This window comes from Oncorhynchus mykiss, chromosome 23 (assembly GCF_057628025.1).
Source record: "Oncorhynchus mykiss isolate SJ-2025 chromosome 23, ASM5762802v1, whole genome shotgun sequence".
Lineage (NCBI taxonomy): Eukaryota > Metazoa > Chordata > Actinopteri > Salmoniformes > Salmonidae > Oncorhynchus > Oncorhynchus mykiss.
This window is the reverse complement of record NC_143044.1, coordinates 60740690-60763355: the sequence shown is the minus strand read 5'-3', so window position 1 is coordinate 60763355 and position 22666 is coordinate 60740690. Positions and strand designations below refer to the sequence as shown.

At 51.1% G+C, this 22666-nt stretch overlaps 1 protein-coding gene across 1 annotated transcript in view; it reads right to left on the bottom strand.

Annotated features, from left to right (window-relative positions):
- Window positions 1-22666, bottom strand: part of LOC110510774 (protein FAM53B) — a 38189-nt gene that overhangs the window by 2562 nt on the left and 12961 nt on the right. The window contains 4 exon segments of the mRNA XM_090217820.1: window positions 120-988; window positions 3695-3752; window positions 9969-9991; window positions 9994-10177. Coding sequence (XP_090073946.1) covers window positions 120-988; window positions 3695-3752; window positions 9969-9991; window positions 9994-10066 — 1023 coding nt within the window. The 5' untranslated portion in view covers window positions 10067-10177.

Here is a 22666-nt window from a genome sequence, read left to right as displayed (position 1 = left end):
GACCTTTTTAAATTGTTTGCTTTACCCAACAGTGCAGGAAAGATTTGAGCTAGCTATAGCAGACCAGATCCTCCTGAATTACAACACAGGTAAACCCATTATATTCGTCCCCTTCGAACCTGTGTCATCTTGGTCAGGTCCAGAGAAGGCCTCTGTTTGTGTGAGTCGGCTGGTCTCCTCCGCTTCATACCCATCTTCTTGTCGCTGAGGACGCAGGGCTGAGAGCGACTCCGGGCCAGCCCCCCCTGCCCAGCACGGCGCTTCATCTCTGGGGTGGAGTCTGGGGAGCTCAGGGGCGACGCCGGCACTCCCTGGATCTCTGGGAGGCAGATCTGTTCATGAGAGAGGTAGAGGAAGGGCCTGGGGGGCTCTGAGGACCGGGAGGAGTAAGAGGGAGGGGCTAAACCGCTGAAATAGGAAGGGCAGGAGGTGAAGCCAGTGAGATCCAGGGAGAGGGTGTTGGAGCGAGCTGGCAGGCTGAAGCTGAAGCTACGCTGCATGGCAGGGAACCCTAGCTGCTGAGAGCGTGTCCCTCCTCCTGATGCAAATCCTCTCTGGACACTTCCTCCGCTGTGGGATCGCCTCTTCGCCACAGCCGTCCACACCCCGGACCCCTGGGGCCTCCAGGTCGACGACCGGCCTCCCAGGTCCTCTGAGCAGGAGACGGAGCGGCACTGGCGTTTGGAGGGTGGAGCGGTGGAGGGTGAGGAGGCTACGGCGGCTGACGTCTCACCCAGGCTCAGGTCCTGTAGCAGGCTGGTGATGGCGCCCGGGATGGAGGGGATGGCGCCCGGGATGGAGGTGATGCTGGTGGGACCCAGTCCTGCGTCTCTGACTGGGCTCGGGTAGTAGTGGGGGGGTAGAACCTCGGAGGGCAGGACATCCCACAGGTTCTCCAGGCAACAGGACTCCACTGAGGCTCTCTGGTGATGCAGCGCTCCACAACACCCCCGGCCCAGACCCACATCACCCCACCTGCTGCCGGTCTCTGCAACACAACATGGTAATAGTCAGGGGGAGGACATATAGCCTACAACACGGTAATAGTCAGGGGAGGACATATAGCCTACAACATGGTAATAGTCAGGGGGGAGGGGGGGACATATAGCCTACAACATGGTAATAGTCAGGGGGGAGGGGGGGACATATAGCCTACAACATGGTAATAGTCAGGGGGGAGGGGGGGACATATAGCCTACAACATGGTAATAGTCAGGGGGGAGGGGGGGACATATAGCCTACAACACGGTAATAGTCAGGGGGGGGGGACATATAGCCTACAACATGGTAATAGTCAGGGGGGAGGGGGGGACATATAGCCTACAACACGGTAATAGTCAGGGGGGGGGGACATATAGCCTACAACATGGTAATAGTCAGGGGGGGGGGGGGGCATATAGCCTACAACACGGTAATAGTCAGGGGAGGACATATAGCCTACAACACGGTAATAGTCAGGGGGGGGGGACATATAGCCTACAACATGGTAATAGTCAGGGGAGGACATATAGCCTACAACATGGTAATAGTCAGGGGGGAGGGGGGGACATATAGCCTACAACATGGTAATAGTCAGGGGGGAGGGGGGGACATATAGCCTACAACATGGTAATAGTCAGGGGGGAGGGGGGGACATATAGACTACAATACAACATGGTAATAGTCACCCATAGGGCGGCGCACAATCGGCCCAGTGTCGTCCGGGTTTGGCCATCATTATAAATACGAATTTGTTCTTATCTGACTTGCCTAGTTAAATAAAAAAGGTTCAATCTTTTTAACATTTTTTAAATTACAAAAAAATAAGCTATCAAGGAAAGTTAGTCTGGTAGAAGTTAGCCTACTGGAAGCTAACGGTATGGTTTTGCATTTCAAAATAGTGTTGTAGCCTGTGGGGACATTGTTCTGTGAACATTAATGAACAGTTTCAACAGGTCTACATGCCGTTTTACATGCGTGTCAACATCTGTGCAGCGCGAGCGGGGAACTAACAACGCAGCCAGACAGCTCTAGCAATGAATGAGGAAGTGCATACGGACTGGATCTGAAAATGGGCGCTGTGAAACCAGTGGGATGAACAAAACCCAGTCGGTGAATCGAAACCTAACAGCTAAATTGGAAAGATTGGTTGCCAAACAAGACTGTTTTACGTGGCTGTTATATGTATTTACTATGGATCCCCATTAGTTCCTGGTGTTTCCTATGGATCCCCATTAGTTCCTGGTGTTTCCTATGGATCCCCATTAGTTCCTGGTGTTTCCTATGGATCCCCATTAGTTCCTGGTGTTTCCTATGGATCCCCATTAGTTCCTGGTGTTTCCTATGGATCCCCATTAGTTCCTGGTGTTTCCTATGGATCCCCATTAGTTCCTGGGGTTTCCTATGGATCCCCATTAGTTCCTGGTGTTTCCTATGGATCCCCATTAGTTCCTGGTGTTTCCTATGGATCCCCATTAGTTCCTGGTGTTTCCTATGGATCCCCATTAGTTCCTGGTGTTTCCTATGGATCCCCATTAGTTCCTGGTGTTTCCTATGGATCCCCATTAGTTCCTGGTGTTTCCTATGGATCCCCATTAGTTCCTGGTGTTTCCTATGTGTAACGGATGTGAAACGGCTAGCTTAGTTAGCGTGGGCGCTAAATAGCGTTTCAATCGGTGACGTCACTTGCTCTGAGACCTTGAAGTAGTAGTTCCCCTTGCTCTGCAAGGGCCGCGGCTTTTGTGGAGCGATGGGTAACGATGCTTCGAGGGTGACTGTTGATGTGTGCAGAAGGTCCCTGGTTCGCGCCCGGGTATGGGCGAGGGGACGGTCTAAACTTATACTGTTACATATGGATCCCCATTAGTTCCTGGTGTTTCCTATGGATCCCCATTAGTTCCTGGGGTTTATTATGGATCCCCATTAGTTCCTTTGGTTTATTATGGATCCCTATTAGTTGCAAGGCAGCAGCTACTCTTCCTGGGGTTTATTATGGATCCATATTAGCTGCAAGGCAGCAGCTACTCTTCCTGGGGTTTATTATGGATCCCTATTAGTTCCTGGGGTTTATTATGGATCCCTATTAGCTGCAAGGCAGCAGCTACTCTTCCTGGGGTTTATTATGGATCCCTATTAGTTCCTGGGGTTTATTATGGATCCCTATTAGTTCCTGGGGTTTATTATGGATCCCTATTAGCTGCAAGGCAGCAGCTACTCTTCCTGGGGTTTATTATGGATCCCCATTAGTTCCTGCCATGGCAGCAGCTACTCTTCCCGGGGTTTCCTATGGATCCCCATTAGTTCCTGGGGTTTCCTATGGATCCCCATTAGTTCCTGGGGTTTCCTATGGATCCCCATTAGTTCCTGGGGTTTCCTATGGATCCCCATTAGTTCCTGGGGTTTCCTATGGATCCCCATTAGTTCCTGGGGTTTCCTATGGATCCCCATTAGTTCCTGGGGTTTCCTATGGATCCCCATTAGTTCCTGGGGTTTACTATGGATCCCCATTAGTTCCTGGGGTTTACTATGGATCCCCATTAGTTCCTGGGGTTTACTATGGATCCCCATTAGTTCCTGCCATGGCAGCAGCTACTCTTAATTCCAACTGAATCCATTATTAGGCTAAATTCAGAGCTGTTATTTGGTCTCGGGTAAATCAGAAACATCTCATCCTAGGTAAGCCAGCCACTCCTACAGCCATTATATCCACACTCACCCATGACTCCACAAGAGAAGAGTGCTGTCCCCTGAAGGCTCATGGTCTCTGCCTTGATCTGTGGAAACACAAGCCATCACATCAGGAAACAACACCTGCCTTTGGGTTGGAAAGCCCCTCCGCCAAGTCACCTCACCTCAACACTGGAGCTTAACGTTCTGTCACCAAGTCACCTCACCTCAACACTGGAGCTTAACGTTCTGTCACCAAGTCACCTCACCTCAACACTGGAGCTTAACGTTCTGTCACCTCACCTCACCACTGGAGCTTAACGTTCTGTCACCAAGTCACCTCACCTCAACACTGGAGCTTAACGTTCTGTCACCACCTCACCACTGGAGCTTAACGTTCTGTCACCAAGTCACCTCACCTCAACACTGGAGCTTAACGTTCTGTCACCTCACCTCACCACTGGAGCTTAACGTTCTGTCACCAAGTCACCTCACCACTGGAGCTTAACGTTCTGTCACCAAGTCACCTCACTACTGGAGCTTAACGTTCTGTCACCAAGTCACCTCACTACTGGAGCTTAACGTTCTGTCACCAAGTCACCTCACCTCAACACTGGAGCTTAACGTTCTGTCACCAAGTCACCTCACCACTGGAGCTTAACGTTCTGTCACCAAGTCACCTCAACACTGGAGCTTAACGTTCTGTCACCAAGTCACCTCACTACTGGAGCTTAACGTTCTGTCACCAAGTCACCTCACCTCAACACTGGAGCTTAACGTTCTGTCACCAAGTCACCTCACCACTGGAGCTTAACGTTCTGTCACCAAGTCACCTCACCACTGGAGCTTAACGTTCTGACACCAAGTCACCTCACTACTGGAGCTTAACGTTCTGACACCAAGTCACCTCACTACTGGAGCTTAACGTTCTGTCACCAAGTCACCTCACCACTGGAGCTTAACGTTCTGTCACCAAGTCACCTCACCTCAACACTGGAGCTTAACGTTCTGTCACCAAGTCACCTCAACACTGGAGCTTAACGTTCTGTCACCAAGTCACCTCACCTCAACACTGGAGCTTAACGTTCTGTCACCAAGTCACCTCAACACTGGAGCTTAACGTTCTGTCACCAAGTCACCTCAACACTGGAGCTTAACGTTCTGTCACCAAGTCACCTCAACACGGGAGCTTAACGTTCTGTCACCAAGTCACCTCACCTCAACACTGGAGCTTAACGTTCTGTCACCAAGTCACCTCAACACTGGAGCTTAACGTTCTGTCACCAAGTCACCTCAACACTGGAGCTTAACGTTCTGTCACCTCCCCTCAACACTGGAGCTTAACGTTCTGTCACCAAGTCACCTCACCACTGGAGCTTAACGTTCTGTCACCAAGTCACCTCTCCTCAACACTGGAGCTTAACGTTCTGTCACCTCCCCTCAACACTGGAGCTTAACGTTCTGTCACCAAGTCACCTCAACACTGGAGCTTAACGTTCTGTCACCAAGTCACCTCAACACTGGAGCTTAACGTTCTGTCACCAAGTCACCTCCCCTCAACACTGGAGCTTGACGTTCTGTCACCAAGTCACCTCACCACTGGAGCTTAACGTTCTGTCACCAAGTCACCTCAACACTGGAGCTTAACGTTCTGTCACCAAGTCACCTCCCCTCAACACTGGAGCTTAACGTTCTGTCACCAAGTCACCTCACCACTGGAGCTTAACGTTCTGTCACCTCCCCTCAACACTGGAGCTTAACGTTCTGTCACCAAGTCACCTCTCCTCAACACTGGAGCTTAACGTTCTGACACCAAGTCACCTCACCACTGGAGCTTAACGTTCTGTCACCAAGTCACCTCAACACTGGAGCTTAACGTTCTGTCACCAAGTCACCTCTCCTCAACACTGGAGCTTAACGTTCTGTCACCAAGTCACCTCAACACTGGAGCTTAACGTTCTGTCACCAAGTCACCTCTCCTCAACACTGGAGCTTAACGTTCTGTCACCAAGTCACCTCTCCTCAACACTGGAGCTTAACGTTCTGTCACCAAGTCACCTCAACACTGGAGCTTAACGTTCTGTCACCAAGTCACCTCAACACTGGAGCTTAACGTTCTGTCACCAAGTCACCTCACCACTGGAGCTTAACGTTCTGTCACCAAGTCACCAAGTCACCTCACCACTGGAGCTTAACGTTCTGTCACCAAGTCACCTCAACACTGGAGCTTAACGTTCTGTCACCAAGTCACCTCAACACTGGAGCTTAACGTTCTGTTACCAAGTCACCTCTCCTCAACACTGGAGCTTAACGTTCTGTCACCAAGTCACCTCTCCTCAACACTGGAGCTTAACGTTCTGTCACCAAGTCACCTCTCCTCAACACTGGAGCTTAACGTTCTGTCACCAAGTCACCTCTCCTCAACACTGGAGCTTAACGTTCTGTCACCAAGTCACCTCACCACTGGAGCTTAACGTTCTGTCACCAAGTCACCTCACCACTGGAGCTTAACGTTCTGTCACCAAGTCACCTCTCCTCAACACTGGAGCTTAACGTTCTGTCACCAAGTCACCTCTCCTCAACACTGGAGCTTAACGTTCTGTCACCAAGTCACCTCACCACTGGAGCTTAACGTTCTGTCACCAAGTCACCTCACCACTGGAGCTTAACGTTCTGTCACCAAGTCACCTCAACACTGGAGCTTAACGTTCTGTCACCTCTCCTCAACACTGGAGCTTAACGTTCTGTCACCAAGTCACCTCACCACTGGAGCTTAACGTTCTGTTACCAAGTCACCTCAACACTGGAGCTTAACGTTCTGTCACCTCCCCTCAACACTGGAGCTTAACGTTCTGTCACCAAGTCACCTCACCTCAACACTGGAGCTTAACGTTCTGTCACCAAGTCACCTCTCAACACTGGAGCTTAACGTTCTGTCACCAAGTCACCTCACTACTGGAGCTTAACGTTCTGTCACCAAGTCACCTCTCCTCAACACTGGAGCTTAACGTTCTGTCACCAAGTCACCTCACCACTGGAGCTTAACGTTCTGTCACCAAGTCACCTCACCACTGGAGCTTAACGTTCTGTCACCAAGTCACCTCTCCTCAACACTGGAGCTTAACGTTCTGTCACCAAGTCACCTCTCCTCAACACTGGAGCTTAACGTTCTGTCACCAAGTCACCTCACCACTGGAGCTTAACGTTCTGTCACCAAGTCACCTCACCACTGGAGCTTAACGTTCTGTCACCAAGTCACCTCAACACTGGAGCTTAACGTTCTGTCACCTCTCCTCAACACTGGAGCTTAACGTTCTGTCACCAAGTCACCTCACCACTGGAGCTTAACGTTCTGTTACCAAGTCACCTCAACACTGGAGCTTAACGTTCTGTCACCTCCCCTCAACACTGGAGCTTAACGTTCTGTCACCAAGTCACCTCACCTCAACACTGGAGCTTAACGTTCTGTCACCAAGTCACCTCTCAACACTGGAGCTTAACGTTCTGTCACCAAGTCACCTCACTACTGGAGCTTAACGTTCTGTCACCAAGTCACCTCAACACGGGAGCTTAACGTTCTGTCACCAAGTCACCTCAACACTGGAGCTTAACATGCCGTCTGTACATACACAGCACTCTACACAATGAAACAGGAAGTGTAAGCTAGCATCCCCTACCCCCTAGAAATGTAATGCAAAGATATGGTCTACTGCAAACCACAGAAACAATAGTGTCTACCAATGTGTGTGTGTGTGTGTGTGTGTGGTGTTTTTGTAGGTCTATGTAAATGTGGCATGAAAGAGGACGTTGGAGACTGCAGCTGTGGAATGGATTCCCCCTGGGCACATCTAAAATGGCGTCTTATCCACTACATATTGGCCCATAGGGCTCCGGATCTAAAATGGCGTCTTATCCACTACATATTGGCCCATAGGGCTCCGGACCAAAGTCATGTGACTGTATTAGAAATAGGGTGCCCTTTAAAAATACACAGTCCTAGTAAGTCCAGTCTCCACTTTAAAAATTGAGGATCAGTCTCCTGAGACTGGGCATGACGATGACGTTTCACATGGACAGAGGGAAAACCTCATGTCCACATTACAGGGAGAATTTTCACTCTGAACACTTCCCTTCTCCGGTGAGAAAACATGAGTCAGAGTTGACCAGCCTTGTTGTTTCTAAAGGTTGAGTGATATAGTCCACTACTGTTGACCAGAACCCTATGGGCCCGGGCCAAAAGTAGTGGACTTTATAGATAACGGCCCTTTGTTTTTCAGAAGAGTAATGAATGGAAGGAAACAAGAGGCTTCCGGAATGGAAGGAAACAAGAGGCTTCCGGAATGGAAGGAAACAAGAGGCTTCCGGAATGGAAGGAAACACGAGGCTTCCGGAATGGAAGGAAACACGAGGCTTCCGGAATGGAAGGAAACACGAGGCTTCCGGAATGGAAGGAAACACGAGGCTTCCGGAATGGAAGGAAACAAGAGGCTTCCGGAATGGAAGGAAACACGAGGCTTCCAGAATGGAAGGAAACAAGAGGCTTCCGGAATGGAAGGAACTACATGACACAGCCTTCCTTCAGTCCCTCGTGATAACATGCGGAGCTTTCACCATTCAACCATGATTCAATGTGATAAAAACTATCCTTTTAAATCGAGTAATGTTTTCAGATAATGTAAGAGCGTTTTCCATCACTTCCTGAATGGAAATGATAGTAGGAGAAAGCAACCCAAGGGAAGTCGGGCCTAAGTCCATTAGTAAAAGCTTACAGCATCAAACCCAGCCGCAGTAATCACAGGAAGCATCCCAAATGGAACAGCCATATTCCCTTTATAGTGGAATAGGTTGATGGTCTGTATAGTGGAATAGGTTGATGGTCTGTATAGTGGAATAGGTTGATGGTCTGTATAGTGGAATAGCTTGATGGTCTGTATAGTGGAATAGCTTGATGGTCTGTATAGTGGAATAGGTTGATGGTCTGTATAGTGGAATAGGTTGATGGTCTGTATAGTGGAATAGGTTGATGGTCTGTATAGTGGAATAGGTTGATGGTCTGTATAGTGGAATAGGTTGATGGTCTGTATAGTGGAATAGGTTGATGGTCTGTATAGTGGAATAGGTTGATGGTCTGTATAGTGGAATAGGTTGATGGTCTGTATAGTGGAATAGGTTGATGGTCTGTATAGTGGAATAGCTTGATGGTCTGTATAGTGGAATAGCTTGATGGTCTGTATAGTGGAATAGGTTGGTGGTCTGTATAGTGGAATAGGTTGATGGTCTGTATAGTGGAATAGGACAAATCTATCATTTATTATACTGTAAGGGCGTAAACTGTTCCATCTTTGGGATGGTGAAGAACGTGGCAGTGAGATTAGACGGCGTCAAGACGTTATTCTACACTGGGCTTGGTGTTTCCTACCAACTGACAGGATGGTTGACACTGGGCTTGGTGTTTCCTACCAACTGACAGGATGGTTAACACTGGGCTTGGTGTTTCCTACCAACTGACAGGATGGTTAACACTGGGCTTGGTGTTTCCTACCAACTGACAGGATGGTTAACACTGAGCTTGGTGTTTCCTACCGACTGACAGGATGGTTAACACTGGGCATGGTGTTTCCTACCAACTGACAGGATGGTTAACACTGAGCTTGGTGTTTCCTACCGACTGACAGGATGGTTAACACTGGGCTTGGTGTTTCCTACCGACTGACAGGATGGTAAACACTGAGCTTGGTGTTTCCTACCAACTGACAGGATGGTTAACACTGAGCTTGGTGTTTCCTACCAACTGACAGGATGGTTGACATCATACTGACTAAACACTGGGCTTGGTGTTTCCTACCAACTGACAGGATGGTTAACACTGGGCTTGGTGTTTCCTACCAGCTGACAGGATGGTTAACACTGGGCTTGGTGTTTCCTACCAACTGACAGGATGGTTGACATCATACTGACTAAACACTGGGCTTGGTGTTTCCTACCGACTGACAGGATGGTAAACACTGAGCTTGGTGTTTCCTACCAACTGACAGGATGGTTAACACTGGGCTTGGTGTTTCCTACCAACTGACAGGATGGTTGACATCATACTGACTAAACACTGGGCTTGGTGTTTCCTACCGACTGACAGGATGGTAAACACTGAGCTTGGTGTTTCCTACCAACTGACAGGATGGTTAACACTGGGCTTGGTGTTTCCTACCAACTGACAGGATGGTTGACACAGTACAAACATACAATCACATAGGATATATGCAAATAACAAAGTCATATACAAAGGTGTGTGTGTGTGTGTGTGTGTGTGTGTGTAGAATTCTCACCAGCTCCAAATCGGTCTCTTTGACTTTACATCATCGACACCCGGCTTCTTTTCCAGTAATGTTGTGTAAATGATCACCATGGCAACGCCGCCCCACATCTCCGCTGCCACACTCTATTCCAGGGCATTTGGGCTGTGAACCTGGTTGGCGATGGAGGCCATCTTGACGATCCTCAGCACCTCCTGGAATGTCTACTTCCTGTCCCTCCTCTGTCGCAGGAGACAAAGGGATTAGAATCCTGTTCGTTTCTGGAGTTCAGGACCTTGTTTCTCAACAACCCTCAACCCTGACCTCAACCATGCCCCAGGAATACCTGACATGATGACTCCTTGCTGTCCCCAGTCCACCTGACCGTGCTGCTGCTCCAGTTTCAACTGTTCTGCCTTATTATTATTCGACCATGCTGGTCATTTATGAACATTTGAACATCTTGGCCATGTTCTGTTATAATCTCCACCCGGCACAGCCAGAAGAGGACTGGCCACCCCACATAGCCTGGTTCCTCTCTAGGTTTCTTCCTAGGTTTTGGCCTTTCTAGGGAGTTTTTCCTAGCCACCGTGCTTCTACACCTGCATTGCTTGCTGGTTTGGGGTTTTAGGCTGGGTTTCTGTACAGCACTTTGAGATATCAGCTGATGTACGAAGGGCTATATAAATACATTTGATTTGATGACCCAGCTGAACTGTGGGGCGGTCAGTCAGAATCCCTGAAGGGGCTTCCTCTCAAGGGGCTTCCTCTAAAGGGGCTTCCTCTAAAGGGGCTTCCTCTAAAGGGGCTTCCCCATAAGCCTGATCTAGGATCTGGTTGCAATGGAAATGACAGTGATCATGGGAGTTGGTGACACCGTACAAACTGATCTGGGACCAGACTACTGCATCTCTCCAGTGCTGATTTAAGCTCTCTGGCAGCTCAGCTCAGACAGACACAGTCATCAGTCTCATCAGAATTTGAGGTCTCCGACAACACACTCTTGTAGATACCAAAAAGGAGAAAAGCAGTGGTTGGACAAGATCCATTCATTCCAGAACCACAGTAGAAGATGAGATGAGGACTGCACAGAGGGAGGGGTCAGAGAGGAGGAGGACTGCACAGAGGGAGGGGTCAGAGAGGAGGAGGACTGCACAGAGGGAGGGGTCAGAGAGGAGGAGGACTGCACAGAGGGAGGGGTCAGAGAGGAGGAGGACTGCACAGAGGGAGGGGTCAGAGAGGAGGAGGACTGCACAGAGGGAGGGGTCAGAGAGGAGGAGGACTGCACAGAGGGAGGGGTCAGAGAGGAGGAGGACTGCACAGAGGGAGGGGTCAGAGAGGAGGAGGACTGCACAGAGGGAGGGGTCAGAGAGGAGGAGGACTGCACAGAGGGAGGGGTCAGAGAGGAGGAGGACTGCACAGAGGGAGGGGTCAGAGAGGAGGAGGACTGCACAGAGGGAGGGGTCAGAGAGGAGGAGGACTGCACAGAGGGAGGGGTCAGAGAGGAGGAGGACTGCACAGAGGGAGGGGTCAGAGAGGAGGAGGACTGCACAGAGGGAGGGGTCAGAGAGGAGGAGGACTGCACAGAGGGAGGGGTCAGAGAGGAGGAGGACTGCACAGAGGGAGGGGTCAGAGAGGAGGAGGACTGCACAGAGGGAGGGGTCAGAGAGGAGGAGGACTGCACAGAGGGAGGGGTCAGAGAGGAGGAGGACTGCACAGAGGGAGGGGTCAGAGAGGAGGAGGACTGCACAGAGGGGTCAGAGAGGAGGAGGACTGCACAGAGGGGTCAGAGAGGAGGAGGACTGCACAGAGGGGTCAGAGAGGAGGAGGACTGCACAGAGGGGTCAGAGAGGAGGAGGACTGCACAGAGGGGTCTGAGAGGAGGACTACACAGAGGGGTCTGAGAGGAGGAGGACTACACAGAGGGGTCTGAGATGAGGAGGACTACACAGAGGGGTAAGAGATGAGGACTGCACAGAGGGGTCTGAGGAGGAGGACTGCACAGAGGGGTCTGAAGATAGTAGGAGATGAGATGAGGACTGCACAGAGGGGTTGGGTGAAGAGAGGGTCAGATGAATGACAGAACAACTGCAGAGAGGGGAGAGCTGTTGTCTGTGGAACAAAAGGCGCGTTGTCTTGATCATAGTGAACAGAGAGGAGAAACAATACGAGAGAGGAGAGAAGTCAGAATATAAACTCATCACAAGACTGCAGGGGGGCTGACTGACCATGGTGACCGTGTGATCTCCATCACTAGGCCTAACAGTGATCACATCAAGTCACAGCAACTTGAGCCGGGACGTCACACCATTTCCTGGTTGATAACATTCTACTAGGTTGCCAAATTGGTCTCCCGAGTGATGCAGTGGACTGTATCACAACCGGGCCGTGATCGGGAGTCCCACAGAGCGGCGCACACGTGTCCCAGCGGCGTCCGGGTCAGAGTGTGTACCATCTAAACCGCTGGGAAATATCTTGTCAAATAAACAAAATATTATATTTCTCATCCGTTTGAAACTGGTGTACAAAACCAACAGATATTTAAGAAGGTGAAGCCTAGAAATCGTGCACATAGAACAGATCTTACCGCTTCTTAGACTGGCTTTCAATAAGAACGACAGATCTATAACTCACATTTCTATGAGAATTTGATCAGATCAGATTTTTTATTTTATTTTTTACATATTGCAGCTTTATATATTTTAAATGCTTTTAAAAAGAGGTAAATTGGCTCTGGACTGGACACCAGCTGGTAACATGGGGCCCTCACTAAGTAGACTGGACACCAGCTGGTAACATGGGGCCCTCAGTAAGTAGACTGGACACCAGCTGGTAACATGGGGCCCTCAGTAAGTAGACTGGAAACCAGCTGGTAACATGGAGCCCTCACTAAGTAGACTGGACACCAGCTGGTAACATGGGGCCCTCACTAAGTAGACTGGACACCAGCTGGTAACATGGAGCCCCCAGTAAGTAGACTGGACACCAGCTGTAACATGGGGCCCCCAGTAAGTAGACTGGACACCAGCTGGTAACATGGGGCCCTCACTAAGTAGACTGGACACCAGCTGGTAACATGGGGCCCCCACTAAGTAGACTGGACACCAGCTGGTAACATGGAGCCCTCACTAAGTAGACTGGACACCAGCTGGTAACATGGAGCCCTCACTAAGTAGACTGGACACCAGCTGGTAACATGGAGCCCTCACTAAGTAGACTGGACACCAGCTGGTAACATGGGCCCTCACTAAGTAGACTGGACACCAGCTGGTAACATGGAGCCCTCACTAAGTAGACTGGACACCAGCTGGTAACATGGGGCCCTCACTAAGTAGACTGGACACCAGCTGGTAACATGGGGCCCTCACTAAGTAGACTGGACACCAGCTGGTAACATGGGGCCCCAGTAAGTAGACTGGACACCAGCTGGTAACATGGGGCCCTCACTAAGTAGACTGGACACCAGCTGGTAACATGGGGCCTCAGTAAGTAGACTGGACACCAGCTGGTAACATGGGGCCCTCACTAAGTAGACTGGACACCAGCTGGTAACATGGGGCCTCAGTAAGTAGACTGGACACCAGCTGGTAACATGGGGCCCTCACTAAGTAGACTGGACACCAGCTGGTAACATGGGGCCTCAGTAAGTAGACTGGACACCAGCTGGTAACATGGGGCCCTCACTAAGTAGACTGGACACCAGCTGGTAACATGGGGCCCTCACTAAGTAGACTGGACACCAGCTGGTAACATGGGCCCTCACTAAGTAGACTGGACACCAGCTGGTAACATGGGGCCCTCACTAAGTAGACTGGACACCAGCTGGTAACATGGGGCCCTCACTAAGTAGACTGGACACCAGCTGGTAACATGGGCCCTCACTAAGTAGACTGGACACCAGCTGGTAACATGGGGCCCTCACTAAGTAGACTGGACACCAGCTGGTAACATGGGCCCTCACTAAGTAGACTGGACACCAGCTGGTAACATGGAGCCCTCACTAAGTAGACTGGACACCAGCTGGTAACATGGAGCCCTCACTAAGTAGACTGGACACCAGCTGGTAACATGGAGCCCTCACTAAGTAGACTGGACACCAGCTGGTAACATGGAGCCCTCACTAAGTAGACTGGACACCAGCTGGTAACATGGAGCCCTCACTAAGTAGACTGGACACCAGCTGGTAACATGGGGCCCTCACTAAGTAGACTGGACACCAGCTGGTAACATGGGGCCTCAGTAAGTAGACTGGACACCAGCTGGTAACATGGGGCCCTCACTAAGTAGACTGGACACCAGCTGGTAACATGGGGCCTCAGTAAGTAGACTGGACACCAGCTGGTAACATGGGGCCCTCACTAAGTAGACTGGACACCAGCTGGTAACATGGGCCCTCACTAAGTAGACTGGACACCAGCTGGTAACATGGGGCCCTCACTAAGTAGACTGGACACCAGCTGGTAACATGGGGCCCTCACTAAGTAGACTGGACACCAGCTGGTAACATGGGCCCTCACTAAGTAGACTGGACACCAGCTGGTAACATGGGGCCCTCACTAAGTAGACTGGACACCAGCTGGTAACATGGGCCCTCACTAAGTAGACTGGACACCAGCTGGTAACATGGAGCCCTCACTAAGTAGACTGGACACCAGCTGGTAACATGGAGCCCTCACTAAGTAGACTGGACACCAGCTGGTAACATGGAGCCCTCACTAAGTAGACTGGACACCAGCTGGTAACATGGAGCCCTCACTAAGTAGACTGGACACCAGCTGGTAACATGGGGCCCTCACTAAGTAGACTGGACACCAGCTGGTAACATGGGGCCCTCACTAAGTAGACTGGACACCAGCTGGTAACATGGGGCCTCTCACTAAGTAGACTGGACACCAGCTGGTAACATGGGGCCTCTCACTAAGTAGACTGGACACCAGCTGGTAACATGGGGCCCTCACTAAGTAGACTGGACACCAGCTGGTAACATGGGGCCTCTCACTAAGTAGACTGGACACCAGCTGGTAACATGGGGCCCTCACTAAGTAGACTGGACACCAGCTGGTAACATGGGGCCTCTCAGTAAGTAGACTGGACACCAGCTGGTAACATGGGGCCCCTCAGTAAGTAGACTGGACACCAGCTGGTAACATGGGGCCCTCACTAAGTAGACTGGACACCAGCTGGTAACATGGGCCCCTCAGTAAGTAGACTGGACACCAGCTGGTAACATGGGCCCTCACTAAGTAGACTGGACACCAGCTGGTAACATGGGGCCCCCAGTAAGTAGACTGGACACCAGCTGGTAACATGGGGCCCTCAGTACGTGGACTGGACACCAGCTGGTAACATGGGGCCCTCACTAAGTAGACTGGACACCAGCTGGTAACATGGGGCCCTCACTAAGTAGACTGGACACCAGCTGGTAACATGGGGCCCTCACTAAGTAGACTGGACACCAGCTGGTAACATGGGGCCCTCAGTAAGTAGACTGGACACCAGCTGGTAACATGGGGCCCTCAGTAAGTAGACTGGACACCAGCTGGTAACATGGGGCCCTCAGTAAGTAGACTGGACACCAGCTGGTAACATGGGGCCCTCAGTAAGTAGACTGGACACCAGCTGGTAACATGGGCCCCCCAGTAAGTAGACTGGACACCAGCTGGTAACATGGGCCCTCAGTACGTGGACTGGACACCAGCTGGTAACATGGGGCCCTCAGTACGTAGACTGGACACCAGCTGGTAACATGGGGCCCTCAGTAAGTAGACTGGACACCAGCTGGTAACATGGGGCCCTCACTAAGTAGACTGGACACCAGCTGGTAACATGGGGCCCTCACTAAGTAGACTGGACACCAGCTGGTAACATGGGGCCCTCAGTAAGTAGACTGGACACCAGCTGGTAACATGGGGCCCTCACTAAGTAGACTGGACACCAGCTGGTAACATGGGGCCCTCACTAAGTAGACTGGACACCAGCTGGTAACATGGGGCCCTCACTAAGGAGACTGGACACCAGCTGGTAACATGGGGCCCTCACTAAGTAGACTGGACACCAGCTGGTAACATGGGGCCCTCAGTACGTAGACTGGACACCAGCTGGTAACATGGGGCCCTCACTAAGGAGACTGGACACCAGCTGGTAACATGGGGCCCTCACTAAGTAGACTGGACACCAGCTGGTAACATGGGGCCCTCACTAAGTAGACTGGACACCAGCTGGTAACATGGGGCCCTCACTAAGTAGACTGGACACCAGCTGGTAACATGGGGCTCTCACTAAGTAGACTGGACACCAGCTGGTAACATGGGGCCTCTCACTAAGTAGACTGGACACCAGCTGGTAACATGGGGCCTCTCACTAAGTAGACTGGACACCAGCTGGTAACATGGGGCCTCTCACTAAGTAGACTGGACACCAGCTGGTAACATGGGGCCCTCACTAAGTAGACTGGACACCAGCTGGTAACATGGGACCCTCAGTAAGTAGACTGGACACCAGCTGGTAACATGGGCCCCTCACTAAGTAGACTGGACACCAGCTGGTAACATGGGGCCCTCACTAAGTAGACTGGACACCAGCTGGTAACATGGGGCTCTCACTAAGTAGACTGGACACCAGCTGGTAACATGGGGCCTCTCACTAAGTACACTGGACACCAGCTGGTAACATGGGGCCTCAGTAAGTAGACTGGACACCAGCTGGTAACATGGGGCTCTCACTAAGTAGACTGGACACCAGCTGGTAACATGGGGCCCTCACTAAGTAGACTGGACACCAGCTGGTAACATGGGGCTCTCACTAAGTAGACTGGACACCAGCTGGTAACATGGGGCCTCTCACTAAGTAGACTGGACACCAGCTGGTAACATGGGGCCCTCAGTAAGTAGACTGGACACCAGCTGGTAACATGGGACCTCACTAAGTAGACTGGACACCAGCTGGTAACATGGGGCCTCAGTAAGTAGACTGGACACCAGCTGGTAACATGGGGCCCTCACTAAGTAGACTGGACACCAGCTGGTAACATGGGGCCCTCACTAAGTAGACTGGACACCAGCTGGTAACATGGAGCCCTCACTAAGTAGACTGGACACCAGCTGGTAACATGGGGCCCTCACTAAGTAGACTGGACACCAGCTGGTAACATGGGCCCCTCACTAAGTAGACTGGACACCAGCTGGTAACATGGGGCCTCTCACTAAGTAGACTGGACACCAGCTGGTAACATGGGGCCTCTCACTAAGTAGACTGGACACCAGCTGGTAACATGGGGCCCTCACTAAGTAGACTGGACACCAGCTGGTAACATGGGGCCCTCACTAAGTAGACTGGACACCAGCTGGTAACATGGGGCTCTCACTAAGTAGACTGGACACCAGCTGGTAACATGGGGCCTCTCACTAAGTACACTGGACACCAGCTGGTAACATGGGGCCTCTCACTAAGTACACTGGACACCAGCTGGTAACATGGAGCCCTCACTAAGTAGACTGGACACCAGCTGGTAACATGGGGCTCTCACTAAGTAGACTGGACACCAGCTGGTAACATGGGGCCCTCACTAAGTAGACTGGACACCAGCTGGTAACATGGGGCTCTCACTAAGTAGACTGGACACCAGCTGGTAACATGGGGCCTCTCACTAAGTAGACTGGACACCAGCTGGTAACATGGGGCCTCTCACTAAGTACACTGGACACCAGCTGGTAACATGGGGCCTCAGTAAGTAGACTGGACACCAGCTGGTAACATGGGGCCCTCACTAAGTAGACTGGACACCAGCTGGTAACATGGGCCCCTCACTAAGTAGACTGGACACCAGCTGGTAACATGGGGCCTCAGTAAGTAGACTGGACACCAGCTGGTAACATGGGGCCCTCAGTAAGTAGACTGGACACCAGCTGGTAACATGGGACCTCACTAAGTAGACTGGACACCAGCTGGTAACATGGGCCCCTCACTAAGTAGACTGGACACCAGCTGGTAACATGGGGCCTCAGTAAGTAGACTGGACACCAGCTGGTAACATGGGACCTCACTAAGTAGACTGGACACCAGCTGGTAACATGGGGCCCTCACTAAGTAGACTGGACACCAGCTGGTAACATGGGCCCCTCACTAAGTAGACTGGACACCAGCTGGTAACATGGGCCCCTCACTAAGTAGACTGGACACCAGCTGGTAACATGGAGCCCTCACTAAGTAGACTGGACACCAGCTGGTAACATGGGGCCCTCACTAAGTAGACTGGACACCAGCTGGTAACATGGGGCCTCTCACTAAGTAGACTGGACACCAGCTGGTAACATGGGGCCTCAGTAAGTAGACTGGACACCAGCTGGTAACATGGGGCCCTCACTAAGTAGACTGGACACCAGCTGGTAACATGGGGCCCTCACTAAGTAGACTGGACACCAGCTGGTAACATGGGGCCCTCACTAAGTAGACTGGACACCAGCTGGTAACATGGGGCCTCTCACTAAGTAGACTGGACACCAGCTGGTAACATGGGGCCTCTCACTAAGTAGACTGGACACCAGCTGGTAACATGGGGCCCTCACTAAGTAGACTGGACACCAGCTGGTAACATGGGGCCCTCACTAAGTAGACTGGACACCAGCTGGTAACATGACAGACTGTAAAAACTAAAGTAACCAAGGGATAGGGCACATTAATAAACAGGTCTGTCAACGTGCCAGTTTTAACCAGCGAGCCTCTCGACAGCGGTAGACAGGGGACGTTAGAAGTTGTGACGTCTCTCTGCAGCACTGGGCTAGATGTGCGATGGAGAACGGAGACCAAGACTTCTTCCTCTGTGGTCACAGTCAGCCTTTCAAACAGCGGCATTTCTGAGGTGTGTGAAGTTGCTGAAACGGCGAAGGCCGTCGCACTGAAAACACCAGAGAGAAACAACTGGGTCTAGAGGAAACCACAGTGCCAAATGAGGACAGGAGGATGGATATACACAACAGTGTAGAACGCTCTGAGCCGAGTCACCCTGGAGGCTGATCGGAGGAGAGCCGCGTCACCCTGGGGGCTGATCGGAGGAGAGCCGAGTCACCCTGGGGGCTGATCGGACCAGGTCGCAGTTGTAAATGAGAACTTGTTCTCAACTGGCCTACCTGGTTAAATAAAAATAAAACTCTACTGGTCATTAGTAGAAAGCAAACTGGTGACCAGAAGCTGTAAGCAGCAAATCTAATGTACAACTTTTAAAAAGGGATAATGTGAGAATCTGGCTAGTTAGCGTTGGCTCTCAAAACCACCCCTTACTTCCTTCATACTGCACACAGAGACATATACAAACGCTACCCACTAGTTCATCTGACGCCGGGTAAGTGTCCCGCCAGAGCCCCGGCCGTGTCCCGCCAGAGCCCCGGGGACTGGGTCAAACCGTCTCAGGATTGTAGCCCTCGTCTGTACTGTAGCCTAATCCTAGTGTCTGCTAGCTAGGCAGTGCGCCTACCTGAGGAAGGCCCAACAACTTCACCCCAGGTGATGAAGTCTAGCCCAAATCACCCATTTATGCTACTGCTAGCTGGTGATCAAGTAGCCTGGTCCCAGATCAATTTCTGCCATCTTGCCAACCTCTATGGTCAACCTATATTGTCATAAGTGTGAGAATGACCATAGGAGTTGGCAAAACAGATCTGGGACCAGACTAGGAGGCTAGTGCTTGAGAAGAACCAGTCATGTTTCCTGAAAAGTCTCTACTAGCTAACTCTGTTCCTATTGGCTGCTGGTGTATTTCTTTCAGCGCTGCTTTCAGCTTGAAAAAGGATCCACACGTCCATCTCATGCCCATTGGTTCATAGGCCCTAGACGTCTTCCTATGTCCTGATGGTCTATGTTGACATGGTATGTAGTACAGGACAGGAACAGCGGGAACAATGAAAAGACTGAGGAAAGAAAACCGGTTCAGACCGGTTCAGACCTCTGGTTGCTGCATCAGCAAATCACTGTTGTGAAATGAAAATACCCGTAGACTTCAAAAGTTAGGCCTGGGGTCGGTGAATGTGTTGTAGGATACAGAACCTTGACAGTTAGGCCTGGGGTCGGTGAACGTGTTGTAGGATACAGAACCTTGACAGTTAGGCCTGGGGTCGGTGAACGTGTTGTAGTAAAATTTGTCAAAGCAGGATTTTTGGTGGTTACAGTGCTCTGGAGATAACAGCACATCAATTAGTCCTATTGTTTGGCAGGCTATATGCTATAGGCTAACCAAACCACATTACAGAGAGGAGACAACTGGGCATCAGCTTGTGTTTCCCCGAAGTTGACTTGGGGACACGACACTATAACTCTCCCATTTGAATGCCAGTCTACCAAACCGAAACATCTAGGTTGGATGCACCCTCACCTTGCGGTGCTGCGAGCTACACTACTTCTTATAAAACTATAAGGACTCTAAGAGGGCTCCAGCTATGCATCTGGTTTTCTAACTTGCTAGCTAAGTGGCTAGATGTCAACATCAAGCTTCTTGGTTACAGCAGAGATATTCAACCCCCCTTCTGGAGCAAGTTCCCCTGTTGCCTAAATTGTTTTGTGCGTCAAAAACAATGAGCCGTGTCTGAGAGACTAGTGGAACACAGTAATGGTTTAGGAGACCCTGAGCCGTGTCAGAGACTAGTGGGACACAGTAATGGTTTAGGGTTTAGGAGACCCTGAGCCGTGTCAGAGACTAGTGGAACACAGTAATGGTTTAGGAGGCCCTGAGCCGTGTCAGAGACTAGTGGGACACAGTAATGGTTTAGGGTTGAGGAGACCCTGAGCCGTGTCAGAGTCTAGTGGGACACAGTAATGGTTGAGGAGACCCGGAGCCGTGTCAGAGACTAGTGGAACACAGTAATGGTTTAGGAGGCCCTGAGCCGTGTCAGAGACTAGTGGGACACAGTAATGGTTGAGGAGACCCGGAGCCGTGTCAGAGACTAGTGGAACACAGTAATGGTTTAGGAGACCCTGAGCCGTGTCAGAGACTAGTGGGACACAGTAATGGTTTAGGAGACCCTGAGCCGTGTCAGAGACTAGTGGAACACAGTAATGGTTTAGGAGACCCGGAGCCGTGTCAGAGACTAGTGGAACACAGTAATGGTTTAGGAGACCCTGAGCCGTGTCAGAGACTAGTGGAACACAGTAATGGTTTAGGAGACCCGGAGCCGTGTCAGAGACTAGTGGAACACAGTAATGGTTTAGGAGACCCTGAGCCGTGTCAGAGACTAGTGGAACACAGTAATGGTTTAGGAGGCCCTGAGCCGTGTCAGAGACTAGTGGGACACAGTAATGGTTTAGGAGACCCGGAGCCGTGTCAGAGACTAGTGGAACACAGTAATGGTTTAGGAGACCCGGAGCCGTGTCAGAGACTAGTGGGACACAGTAATGGTTGAGGAGACCCGGAGCCGTGTCAGAGACTAGTTGGACACAGTAATGGTTGAGGAGACCCGGAGCCGTGTCAGAGACTAGTGGAACACAGTAATGGTTTAGGAGACCCGGAGCCGTGTCAGAGACTAGTGGAACACAGTAATGGTTGAGGAGACCCTGAGCCGTGTCAGAGACTAGTGGAACACAGTAATGGTTTAGGAGGCCCTGAGCCGTGTCAGAGACTAGTGGAACACAGTAATGGTTTAGGGTTTAGGAGGCCCTGAGCCGTGTCAGAGACTAGTGGGACACAGTAATGGTTTAGGAGACCCTGAGCCGTGTCAGAGACTAGTGGGACACAGTAATGGTTTAGGAGACCCGGAGCCGTGTCAGAGACTAGTGGAACACAGTAATGGTTTAGGAGACCCGGAGCCGTGTCAGAGACTAGTGGGACACAGTAATGGTTTAGGAGACCCGGAGCCGTGTCAGAGACTAGTGGGACACAGTAATGGTTTAGGAGACCCTGAGTCGTGTCAGAGACTAGTGGAACACAGTAATGGTTTAGGAGACCCGGAGCCGTGTCAGAGACTAGTGGGACACAGTAATGGTTTAGGAGGCCCTGAGCCGTGTCAGAGACTAGTGGAACACAGTAATGGTTTAGGAGGCCCTGAGCCGTGTCAGAGACTAGTGGGACACAGTAATGGTTTAGGAGACCCTGAGCCGTGTCAGAGACTAGTGGGACACAGTAATGGTTTAGGAGACCCGGAGCCGTGTCAGAGACTAGTGGGACCCAGTAATGGTTTAGGAGACCCTGAGCCGTGTCAGAGACTAGTGGAACACAGTAATGGTTTAGGAGGCCCTGAGCCGTGTCAGATACTAGTGGAACACAGTAATGGTTTAGGAGACCCTGAGCCGTGTCAGAGACTAGTGGAACACAGTAATGGTTTAGGAGACCCTGAGTCGTGTCAGAGACTAGTGGGACACAGTAATGGTTTAGGGTTGAGGAGACCCTGAGCCGTGTCAGAGACTAGTGGGACACAGTAATGGTTTAGGGTTTAGGAGACCCTGAGCCGTGTCAGAGACTAGTGGGACACAGTAATGGTTTAGGAGACCCTGAGCCGTGTCAGAGACTAGTGGAACACAGTAATGGTTTAGGAGACCCTGAGCCGTGTCAGAGACTAGTGGAACACAGTAATGGTTTAGGAGACCCTGAGCCGTGTCAGAGACTAGTGGGACACAGTAATGGTTTAGGAGACCCTGAGCCGTGTCAGAGACTAGTGGAACACAGTAATGGTTTAGGAGACCCTGAGCCGTGTCAGAGACTAGTGGAACACAGTAATGGTTTAGGAGACCCTGAGCCGTGTCAGAGACTA